This window comes from Naegleria gruberi (genome assembly GCF_000004985.1).
Source record: "Naegleria gruberi genomic scaffold NAEGRscaffold_77, whole genome shotgun sequence".
Taxonomy (NCBI): domain Eukaryota; phylum Heterolobosea; class Eutetramitea; order Acrasida; family Naegleriidae; genus Naegleria; species Naegleria gruberi.
The window spans coordinates 32,756-42,925 of NW_003163250.1; the positions used below are offsets into that span (position 1 = coordinate 32,756).

Consider the following 10,170-nt stretch of genomic DNA (forward strand, 5'->3'; position numbering starts at 1 on the left):
AGCTCTCCCCATTGAATACAATCTCTCTTCATTCTCAAATCATAACAACAAGATTAATGAAGCCTTGATGGTCCGAATGAAAATGATTAACAATAACACTCGAGCAGATGATGAAGGCATACCTGAGCTTCTAATCCCTAACATTTACAAAGATTCTTCTGCTGCTTTCAACATCTTTATGGTGTTTGATAAATATACATTCAAAGAGGCCCAAGATGAAGGAATTATTACTGAAGAAGAAATTAAAAGAGTAACCGAAAATAATCCAGTTATAATTCATGGTGGGAATGATGGTAAACTAATTTGTTCTGGATCTGCCTTTTTGTTACATCCTTGGTTCAATAGACCTCAAGAATCTCAAACTCTATACTTCGCAACAGCTAGACACAATCTGTGCAAACAGATATTGAACAACTATGTGATTAAATTATCCACAATGTATGTCACTGAGCATGTGCAAACTGATGTGTATCATCAAGACATTGGTTTAAACAATTATGATAAAATTCTTGCCACCCCATTAATTAAGAAGGATGTTGAATCCTTAATGTGTACATCAGATCCAGATATAACTTTTTTCAAAATCCATCTAGATGGTTTTTCCAATCATAGAATGGCATTTGAATTCTTTAGCAAAGCAAGATATTTCATTCCAAAATCTGTAACGCAACTTTCAACAATTAATGATGAAAGCTATAATGTTGGAATAGCTTGTGTATTAGGAAAGTGGAGAGATGTGGATTTTGAAAGGTAAGTATTCAATTATTTAAGTAGTTATATTTTATGACAAGATTGGAAAACACTAGCCCAAGTATTGAGTGGACTGAATCATTAAGGCAATATCTGAACTCAACTAATCGACCTGGAGGTGTGGTTTGGTCATTTGGTCAGTCAAAAGGATTCAAAACTATTGGAAACATTGACTATATTTGTTATAATTGTGCCTCTGCACCTGGATGTAGTGGCGGAGCTTGTATTTTAATGAATCCAATCAGTAATCCTTATCCGTCCAAAGAACAATGTATCTCATTCATTGGTGTTCACAGAGGGTTTAGTCCACAACATGACTGTAACATTGCAACTCCATTCTCCATAGCGAAAGATCAATACAAGACACTCATCTATGCCAATATTAAGAATGATTTGCCAAGAAAGGGAAGAAGACAAATAGAAGAGTTTTTGGGTGAAAAAGGATCTTGTACTGTATTGTAAATAACCAATCTGTCCATATTTTGAGAGCATCCCTAAATTCTCGTCCTGTACAATAATTTCAATTTATTCAAAGTTAGCATTTCCATTAACAAATCCTCTAACATTGAATGTTGTTTTATTTTTCAATTATTATTTAGATCCCAAACTATCAGTTTCAACAAGACAAATTAAAATACACATGATAACAGACGATTTCTTGTTTTGATAGAACTTTTTGGAGTTTTATAATTTTTTAATCTATTTTTTATTATTAAAAATTTAATTTTTGATAAACTGGGTGAAATAATCAAGAAAACTTAGATTTCTTGACAATAATTACCAGGGAAGAGTCCCCTCTTTCCTTGTTTTTCACCTTCCCACCAACCAGATGGATCTTTATCTAACAAGGTAATAATTTCTCCTTCACGAAGAGTCAACTCGTCGTCAGCTGAAGCTTGATAATTGTACAATACCTTAACCTTTGGCTTTTCATCCTTCTTTGGTGGAGGTGGTAACTTCTTCTTATATGCACCACCGCCTTGTTCTTGTTGTTGAGCTAGGTAGGTTGATTCTTGAATTGGTGCAGTTTCCAATAATGACATTCTGTGACCAATTTGTTTTGGTTGATTGTTGGCTTGATAGGCTTGCATCTTAACTTCGACCTTCTTTGGTTGGGAACTTGCTGGTAAACCATCAGCAATACCAATCTTGTAGCCAGAACCAGAACCAGAAACGTTGGCTAACTTGCTCTTTGGATCCAATACAAATTCTGCCTTCTTAACAGTCTTCTTCTTCTTATTCTCAGTGAAGGACAACATATTTTCAAAGGTACGAGGAATATCACGATTCATCTTGGCTCTGTATTGATCGTTCAAAATGGCCAAAAATTCAGTCTTGTTTTCACATTCCAAGAATAAGTCATCAATGTTTGGATCATTGATTTGAATGGCAAGCCAATTGTCAGACAATTGAGACATGGAAACACATTGAATTTGATTCATGGAAATTCTACACAACATGTCCATAATGAATTGCTTCTTGACCTTTTCACGATGGATAAAGTACAAGGCCTCATTGGTCAATAGACCCCAAATCTTGTCGAAAGTGACACCCTTCAAGAGTTTCTTCTTTGGTCTCATGAAAATATCACCAAAGACAACACCACCATCATCTTTACGACCTTGCTTTTTCATCACTTCTTGCAATTGAGCATTATCCATATAATTGGCATGGTCACCCAAAAAGTTTCTATTGAGTGACAATCTACGACGTTGCTTTCTTCCTTCCAACAAGTCAGCACTGGTATTTCTCAACTTGATAAAGTAACGTTTCAACTTGTAGTTACGCCACAATCTTTGCATTTGAGTAGCATTGTCGTGGAATAAACGTTCCTTACTTTCTTCCAAACCAAAGAGAGTATCTGGCTTTCTCAAAAAGATTTTAGTTTTACCCATTTGATATTCACCTTGATCAATGCCCATATCCTTCAAAATGGTTTCACAACCAGTACGTGGATCACCCTTCCATTGTGGCCATGTCTTTTTAGAGAGGACAGAGAAGGAGTTCAAGAACTTTTGGAATGGAGCACGGAATGCAAAACCAGCTCTTCTCACACGAATATTTTCCAACAAACCCAAATATTTGACTTGATGGAGTACACGTTTGGTATCAAAGTCACGAGGTTGCTTGGTTTCGTTTGGTTTAATACAACGAATATAGTGAGGTTCACACTTTTTCAATGTTGCAACCAATTCCACAGCAGAATTCTTAATCTTAAAACCAGCACTTTCAGGTCTCTTCTTATCATTTTCATTGACATTTTCAGGGAAGAACTTTCTAATGAAAGAATTGGTTGTAGATTGCATACATTGAATCAAGGTCTTGTAGAGAACGTCCTTATTCTTATCAGTGAAACCATCAATGTTATAATCGACAGTACCAGCATAGTGCTTAACTGAAAATTCATTGGTACGACCAACAAAGTGAGGATTATTGACAACTTCACGCAAACGTGTCAAGAATTTTTCATCAGCAGCTCTAGCTTCCATAGAGTGAGTAGTGTTACAAGTGTCATCGAGAATGGAAAAGATACCAGGTGGATTCTTTTCTTCAATCAAATCACAGACAATCTTATTGTTAAAGTATTGAATTGGTTCCCATTTGATACCTTCTTGAGTATATTCTTCCTGTTCTGCTTTAAGTGTCAAGTCAATAAAGATTTGTTGCAATTTTTCATTGACATAATTGATACAGAATTGTTCAAAACCATTCTTGTCAAAGATTTCAAAACCATAAATGTCCAAAACAGCTAAAATCAAAGTATTCTTCTTTGTATCCATGGCATCATTGATACGTTTAACCAACCAATCGAACAATCTAGCATATAATACCTTAGCCAAGGCATCACGAATGTTGGCAGCTTGAGCAGGTGATTGAGAAACTGTAATTTCTTCATTACCTGATTTGATAATTCTATTCAACAAGGCAAATTGCAACTTATCAGAAGCAACATTGAGTAAATAGGCAGCATAATCCAAAGTACCTGAATCTTCAACAACAGATCCTTTACCAGCTTCTCTAAATGTAATGTTACCAAGCCACAAGATACCTGCAACCATTCTCATGATATTTGATTGTTCTTCCTTTGTAATACCAATAACGTCCATGGCCTTTCTAGTCAATTGATATTCTTCAGCATCATCAATACCATCAACATTGTAACAACCAGATTGTGATAAGTAGTAGAAATCGTGAGCATTGGTTGTGGCAAATTCTTCCTTTTCTTCCTTAGAAGCACCTGCACACAATTGATAGAAAATGTGGAAGTTACGTTCACCAGCTTGTTGATAGACAACTCTGGATTTTTCCAAGAGATAGTTGGTAATTTTACCACCTATTGGATCACCTCTATCATCAAACTGTTTAATAGTTGAGTAGTAGTAGTAGTTGTGGTAGTAGTAGTTACAGTTTACAATGAAATTTTTGTAACAAGTACATATTGAAATAAATTACAAAAAAATGTTAAACATTATATTAACAAATCAGCAAGTAGTACAACATACCTGAATTTCAAAGAATTTACCGAAACGAGATGAATTGTTGTTACGAACAGTTTTGGCATTACCAAAAGCTTCTAACAATGGATTGGACTCGAGGATAATTCTCTTCACACGATCAACACCAACACCATCACCAGAAACAGCAGCAATATATTGCATAATTAACTTGGAAGCTTCAGTCTATTATAACAATTTATCACATAATAAAAAGTATTAGTATTGGTAGTATTAGTAGTGGTATTAGAAAAGGAAAATGGCAAATATATAGAGTGTCATGAAAAAAACAATGTAGAATGCAACAACAACAATAATAAAACATTTCAAGTAACATAAGATAAGCATAAACATAAAAATAACTCATAACATACCTTACCAGCACCAGATTCACCTGAAATGATAACACACTGTGAATCACCATTATTCTTCATGTTTTTGTAAGCAGTTTCAGCAAGAGCATAAACGTGTGGAGGTTCTTCATATGGATACTTTCCATTGTATTGATCAATGAAATTTTGATCAAAAATAGGAATTTGTTTGAAAGGATTGACAGAAATCAAGACATTTCCAATGTAGGTATAAATCACATCCGAACCATGTCTCTTTTTAAGATTTTCCATAACTTCATTCTCTGATAATTTTGGTAAGAGGACCATGTCATCAATACCAGCTTGTTTTTGTTTGGCTTTCTTTGCGTTAAATGCCATTTTTTACAATTTAAATATTTAATATAATATAATAGTGGAGAGGAAAGTAGAGTGATGATTGTTTTTTCACAAAAATCGGCTAGGGTTTGTTTAACTCGCTCTGCTGTATTCAACTCTCTCGAGAATTTTTTTTTTGATGGGTTTAACAATTTGACGTTCTCACTTTGAAAGTTGACGTGATTCTCGTACAGTTTGAATCGCAGTGATGATCTATCACTCGTTTGTGGTAAGACAATTTGCAAACATTTGAAAAAATAGACATTTTATTGATAATTTCTAAAGTTGTTAATATAGATTACAATACATGTTAAATATTTTCAATATCTGGTTTTTGTTTAATTGAGAAAACTTGTTAGATTTAATGTTTTTAATAACAATTTCAATTAAAAACGGCATTATAATAATGAAAAGTGAGATTCAAGTAAAAAATATTGATTTGTGATTGGTGTGACAGGTTTGACGATCTTGCTCTTTCCTTTTGCAATGAAAAATTGCTCTTGATTACAATATTACATTCAGTGTTATTATTCATCATATTAAGAGTATCTCTATTTTAACAAGAATCAGTTAATGATTTTCCTTAATTTCTTTGTTGTTAACCATCTCATTTGATAAGTTGAGGGAATGTACTCATTGCATAAGTAAAATGAAAGAATTGAGATCCAATGTATGCATCAATCATGATGGATGAGGGATCAATACTATTGAAAGCACATCCTATTGAAAAATAATACTTTCAGAAAGGAAGGGCATTTCTTCAACACTCTTCTTCAGTGAAAACTCTTCATCCTTTCCTCCATATGTGAATACTCCAATAAAATTATTGTTATAACCAATCACTCGAATTGTTTCCCACATTTTAACAAGTTGATGTTCAATAAAAAGGTCAAATTCAAACATTTGTTCAATTTGCTTATTTCTGCAATGAGGAGATGGAAGGATATTTTCTCTAATTGCCATCAATTCAACATTTGTATATTTCTTCTTTAGAGATGTAATAGTTTCACCTTTAATCTTCTTTGACAATAATCCAAAATCAATTTTTTCTTTAAATTCTTTCAAAACAGTTTCAAAAGACACCCCATTCGATGAATTGACGAATGAGGCCATATAACTATGCGATGAATCATTTGAACTTGTCATTGAAAATTCCTTAGGAAGACAATATTCACACTTTTTAAAAGGTTTAAAGATTTTAAAGTCTTCCTCATGAATTCCTTGAGTTTCATCTTTACCAATAATGATTTTTACAAACAAGATACCAGCAGCCTTTTTTCCATCTCTTAGAGGTAACATTTCTTCGTATTCCTTACCATACTCCAATTCTTCCGATTTAAGAGTCCAAGATGTACTTCCCAGAAAATCCTTAATACAACAATTGATATAGTAAATAAGTAATAATAATAATATTATTAAATTTGATTCAATTAATACAAACAAATTATGAACTTACATCTTTTGAGAATCGATCGTAATCATAAACTTCAAAAATCACTTCAATTCCCTTGTGCTGCCTATCTAAACAATCAAGGGAATGGAACGTCTTACTTTCATTCCATGAGGGATTTAGATTTTCCATCACTACGGAAGTTCTTTGCTCCCAAACCTTGTCTGAATTATTTGGAGGCAATCTTTCCTCTCCGACTGATCGTAATTTAATCACCACATACTATTTTAAATCAATTCATGTATTAATTATTAATTGAAAATTAAAAGCAATAATACATTACAGGGTCCGAAAGATTATTCAGATCTGATGCTTTGAGTCCAGTGGCTTTATATGGAGAAATGATGAGAGTATCAATTGATGAGAAGGGCATGATTGTTCTATTTTTTATAATGTTTGTATCAATTAGCGCCAATAAGTTAGAATTCTATTAAAGGAAAAACAAACAATACAAAAAGAAATCATGATGATTTCGATTGATTTTATTGTTATAGTGTGTAAATCTAGAGAAAGAGGGTATTTTCTGAAACTCTGGCAACTTCAGCTTCACCCATTCTCAAAATACTATGAAGTGCATCTTGTGGTTCAATATAAATGTATAGTCCTAGTTTTCCATTTGAATGAGAAACAATACGGAAAGTTCCCCACATCCTTATTCCTCCCTTCTTTTCAAGTAAGAGAATGTACTCCATAATATTGGTAATTAATTTGTTTCTACAATGAGGATCTGGGTTAACATGTTCATTCTTACTCTTAACTTCCACCTTGGAGTATTCCTTTTTCATGTCACTAATCTTTTGGTCACTCACTTGCTTGGCAATATCTGCAAACTTGGCATTGCTATCGAATGGAATAAACTTGGTCAATAATACTTCAGCTCTCTTCATATCTGCAAAAACTGCATTATGCGCATCGGTTTCTTCACTTGAAGAGATGAGAGAAAATTGTCTTGGGGTACAAATTTCAGCAAAACCAGATTGGAATGGGGAAATAAAGTTAAATTCCTTATCAACTCTATCTTGTTCATAACTCCAAATCTTGTAACTGATATACAGTGTTCCCGATTTACAATCAGTTAATTCAAGGACCTCTGAATATTCCCTATCATGCTCAAGTTTATCACCATCAAGTAGAATTTCAGCTTGTCCAATAGGATCCTTTCAAAATGATGGATTGATGAATACATTTGAATTTAACACTTACATCCTTAGACAATAAATCCCAATCATAAACTTCAAACTTTAACTTGATTCCCAAGCCAGTGTCAAGATACAATAAACTGTGGAATGTTTTATCCTCATTCCATTCGGGATTTAAGGTCTTTTTTTTGACGCTTGTTTTTTGTCTCCATTCCTTAGCTGTTTCCTTCATTATATCGTCAAATCTTTCATCATCAATGGCTGATTTTGCTTGTACAATCACATACTATTACAAGTCAATAAACCAATACTAATTAACAATCACTTACAGGATCCTTTGGAAAGAGTCAATACATCAATCGAATAATAAATTCACTTACAGAAAATCCATTAAGATCAGCCTATTACGATAATTAAGATGAATTGATAGCACCAATAAGAGTCAACCTACAGCCTCAAGATTTTTTGCGTGCTTGATTGTCACGGTTAATGTATCCATAGCTCTGAAAGGCATCTTTAAATTATGTTTGATAAAAATCTAGTAGCAATTGTTGAATCAGTGAAAATGAACACTTGATTGTTTGTTATTTTTTCTGTATTGCTTTTTGCTTGCTTAATATTGTTATTTACTTTTCAAATCCCATAGTACCTTATTAAAAGTTGTTAGGGACATGAAATTACCATTTCGGGAACGGTTTTTATATAATGCCGAAAACCTAAACACCTTAATAGAGTATAACAATAATTTAAAGGTGGGTACTAGCAAAATATCAACAGATTTTTAATCAAGAGTGACTTCACTAGTTTATTACAACAAATGTTCAATTTAAGCTGTAGTAGTGGTGTTTGAAGCAACTACTGGAGTAACAACAGTTTCAGTCTTCTTGGCCTTCTTAGATCCCTTCTTGACCTTCTTAACCTTCTTAGCACCCTTCTTAGCAGTCTTTTTTACCTTCTTAGCACCCTTCTTTGTACCCTTCTTGACCTTCTTGGCACCTTTCTTAGTGGACTTCTTAACCTTCTTAGCCTTCTTAGATCCCTTCTTGGCACCCTTCTTGACCTTCTTAACCTTCTTAGCAGTCTTCTTTGCCTTCTTAGTACCCTTCTTGGCAGATCTAACAGTCTTCTTTGCCTTCTTAGCACCCTTCTTGGTGGACTTCTTTGGTGTTTTCTTGACAGATCTTACAGTAGTCTTGGTGGACTTCTTGGCAACCTTCTTAACACCAGTTTTCTTTGGAGTCTTCTTTACAGATCTAACAGCAGTCTTCTTTGGGGAAGCCTTCTTGGTTGCCCTCTTTGTTGTTCTCTTGACAGATCTAACGGCCTTTGGCTTCTTTGGAGCAGCAACTCTAGTGGAGTTTCTTTGACTAAGAGTCTTGATAACGGTAGGTGGCTTCTTAGCTCTTGTGGTTTTAGTGGCTCTAACACCTCTAATTTTAGCCTTAGCCTCAGTCTTCCAATTGATAAGAATAAAAGCAACAATTAAAATTAGTACGTACAGCCATAGTCATGCCGGCAACACAGGCCAACAAGGCAATCAAACACAATGTAAGGAAAAGCTTAGCACTCATGATTAATGTTGTTCGGTAATTTTTTTTGATGATGAAAACATACCTCAATCAAAACCGCTTTTTAAAAACTGAGGGACTGTAATCACATTACAGATGAAGTATGCACAACACACTAATACTGATACTCGCCTAAGGTTAGTGGATAACAATGGGTGGAAAAACAGGATCAGTGTTTGGTAGGTGAATGAAGTAACTTGAGTTTTGTTTTAACTTACGTTGTAATCTATGGAGAGACTGTATGTGTAGAAACAGTTAGTAGTAAAATTGAGCAAATTGGGTAATGGAATGTTGTATCGGCGACAATGTGTTTAATTTTATTGAAATAATTGTGGAATGTGGATTGTACATCAAAGAGAAAAGTCTTTGAAAATCATTACTGAACTTTGATAGATTCTTATATTCATAATTTTTTAATATTGACATTCACAAAAGAGAGATAAACAAAATAAAGATGAAATTCATATCTTTATTTGAAATGTTACTAAATAGTTAGTAGAGAGGTTATTAAACAAGCTTTATCTGTCAGTTTTCCTCCCAATTAATAGTTGTTTAGAGATATGAACAATTTCTCTCTTGTTAATCGAGGAAAATAAGTTTGCCCATAAAGAGCGGTGAGTTGAGCTTTGTTTATTTTCAAAAAGAAAAAAAAACATGTTCAAGATCTCATTCGTCGAGTTTTCAACACCTCAAACAATTAAATCAGCCTTATCTTGTGAGGTCAAGAATAAGAACAACAATTCTCCAAAGAAACGAGGACGACCACCAAAGAAGAAACAACAGGAAAGAGATTCAAAAGTTGTCACATCCTCAGAATCAATGAAAGATGCTCAAAAGAATGATGTAAATCATCCTGCTGTGATCTTGACCGAATGTAAGAAGAGGAAATTGGAGAATGTTTGTGAGCAATACAGAACTCCTCCATTGGTGGTTTCTCCTCCTTCACTGCATGTTGAGGAGGATTCTAATACTCAAGCAACAACAACAACATTAGCAAGGAATAGAAAAATTATAAGAACCTCAATATCGCTTAAAGAAATATTGAATTATAATGGACAACAA

At 33.8% G+C, this 10,170-nt stretch overlaps 6 protein-coding genes across 6 annotated transcripts in view; 2 read left to right on the forward strand and 4 right to left on the reverse strand.

Annotated features, from left to right (window-relative positions):
- The window catches only part of NAEGRDRAFT_75098 (uncharacterized protein), a gene marked incomplete at both ends in the record, with an annotated part of 2,077 nt that extends 865 nt beyond the window's left edge, over positions 1 to 1,212 (forward strand). The window contains 2 exons of the mRNA XM_002669822.1: positions 209 to 750; positions 792 to 1,212. Of these exons, the coding sequence (XP_002669868.1) occupies positions 209 to 750; positions 792 to 1,212 (963 nt within the window). The remainder of the gene's footprint in view (positions 1 to 208; positions 751 to 791) is intronic.
- A 224-nt stretch (positions 1,213 to 1,436) lies between these two features.
- On the reverse strand, positions 1,437 to 5,080 carry NAEGRDRAFT_59818 (myosin). Its single transcript, XM_002669871.1, has 3 exons — positions 4,619 to 5,080; positions 4,254 to 4,430; positions 1,437 to 4,109 (listed from the first exon to the last, which is right to left on the reverse strand). Exons 1-3 carry the CDS (start codon positions 4,952 to 4,954, stop codon positions 1,509 to 1,511), a joined length of 3,114 nt encoding a protein of 1,037 aa, XP_002669917.1. The 5' UTR covers positions 4,955 to 5,080; the 3' UTR covers positions 1,437 to 1,508.
- A 591-nt stretch (positions 5,081 to 5,671) lies between these two features.
- NAEGRDRAFT_75100 (uncharacterized protein) lies at positions 5,672 to 6,250 on the reverse strand (the record flags this gene model as incomplete). The annotated part of the gene is made up of 1 exon (XM_002669872.1): positions 5,672 to 6,250. The coding sequence occupies one exon, from the start codon at positions 6,248 to 6,250 to the stop codon at positions 5,672 to 5,674; it is 579 nt and encodes a 192-aa protein (XP_002669918.1).
- A 654-nt stretch (positions 6,251 to 6,904) lies between these two features.
- NAEGRDRAFT_75101 (uncharacterized protein) lies at positions 6,905 to 8,054 on the reverse strand (the record flags this gene model as incomplete). The annotated part of the gene is made up of 4 exons (XM_002669873.1): positions 6,905 to 7,558; positions 7,605 to 7,826; positions 7,921 to 7,941; positions 7,992 to 8,054. The coding sequence occupies 4 exons, from the start codon at positions 8,052 to 8,054 to the stop codon at positions 6,905 to 6,907; spliced, it is 960 nt and encodes a 319-aa protein (XP_002669919.1).
- A 312-nt stretch (positions 8,055 to 8,366) lies between these two features.
- On the reverse strand, positions 8,367 to 9,111 carry NAEGRDRAFT_75102 (uncharacterized protein; the record flags this gene model as incomplete). Its single annotated transcript, XM_002669874.1, has 2 exons — positions 8,367 to 8,993; positions 9,040 to 9,111. 2 exons carry the CDS (start codon positions 9,109 to 9,111, stop codon positions 8,367 to 8,369), a joined length of 699 nt encoding a protein of 232 aa, XP_002669920.1.
- A 651-nt stretch (positions 9,112 to 9,762) lies between these two features.
- NAEGRDRAFT_75103 (uncharacterized protein) overlaps positions 9,763 to 10,170 on the forward strand; it is a gene marked incomplete at both ends in the record, with an annotated part of 969 nt that continues 561 nt past the window's right edge. Inside the window, one exon of the mRNA XM_002669823.1 lies at positions 9,763 to 10,059. Coding sequence (XP_002669869.1) covers positions 9,763 to 10,059 — 297 coding nt within the window. The remainder of the gene's footprint in view (positions 10,060 to 10,170) is intronic.

Bases quoted from the DNA above. Each gene is read 5' to 3' on its own strand.
- NAEGRDRAFT_59818 (XM_002669871.1), bottom strand. From the start codon at position 4,954: ATGGCATTTAACGCAAAGAAAGCCAAACAAAAACAAGCTGGTATTGAT. The intron at 4,431-4,618 runs GTATGTTATGAG...TTGTTATAATAG, and splicing joins GTGAATCTGGTGCTGGTAAG to ACTGAAGCTTCCAAGTTAAT. The intron at 4,110-4,253 runs GTATGTTGTACT...ACTATTAAACAG, and splicing joins GTAAATTCTTTGAAATTCAG to TTTGATGATAGAGGTGATCC.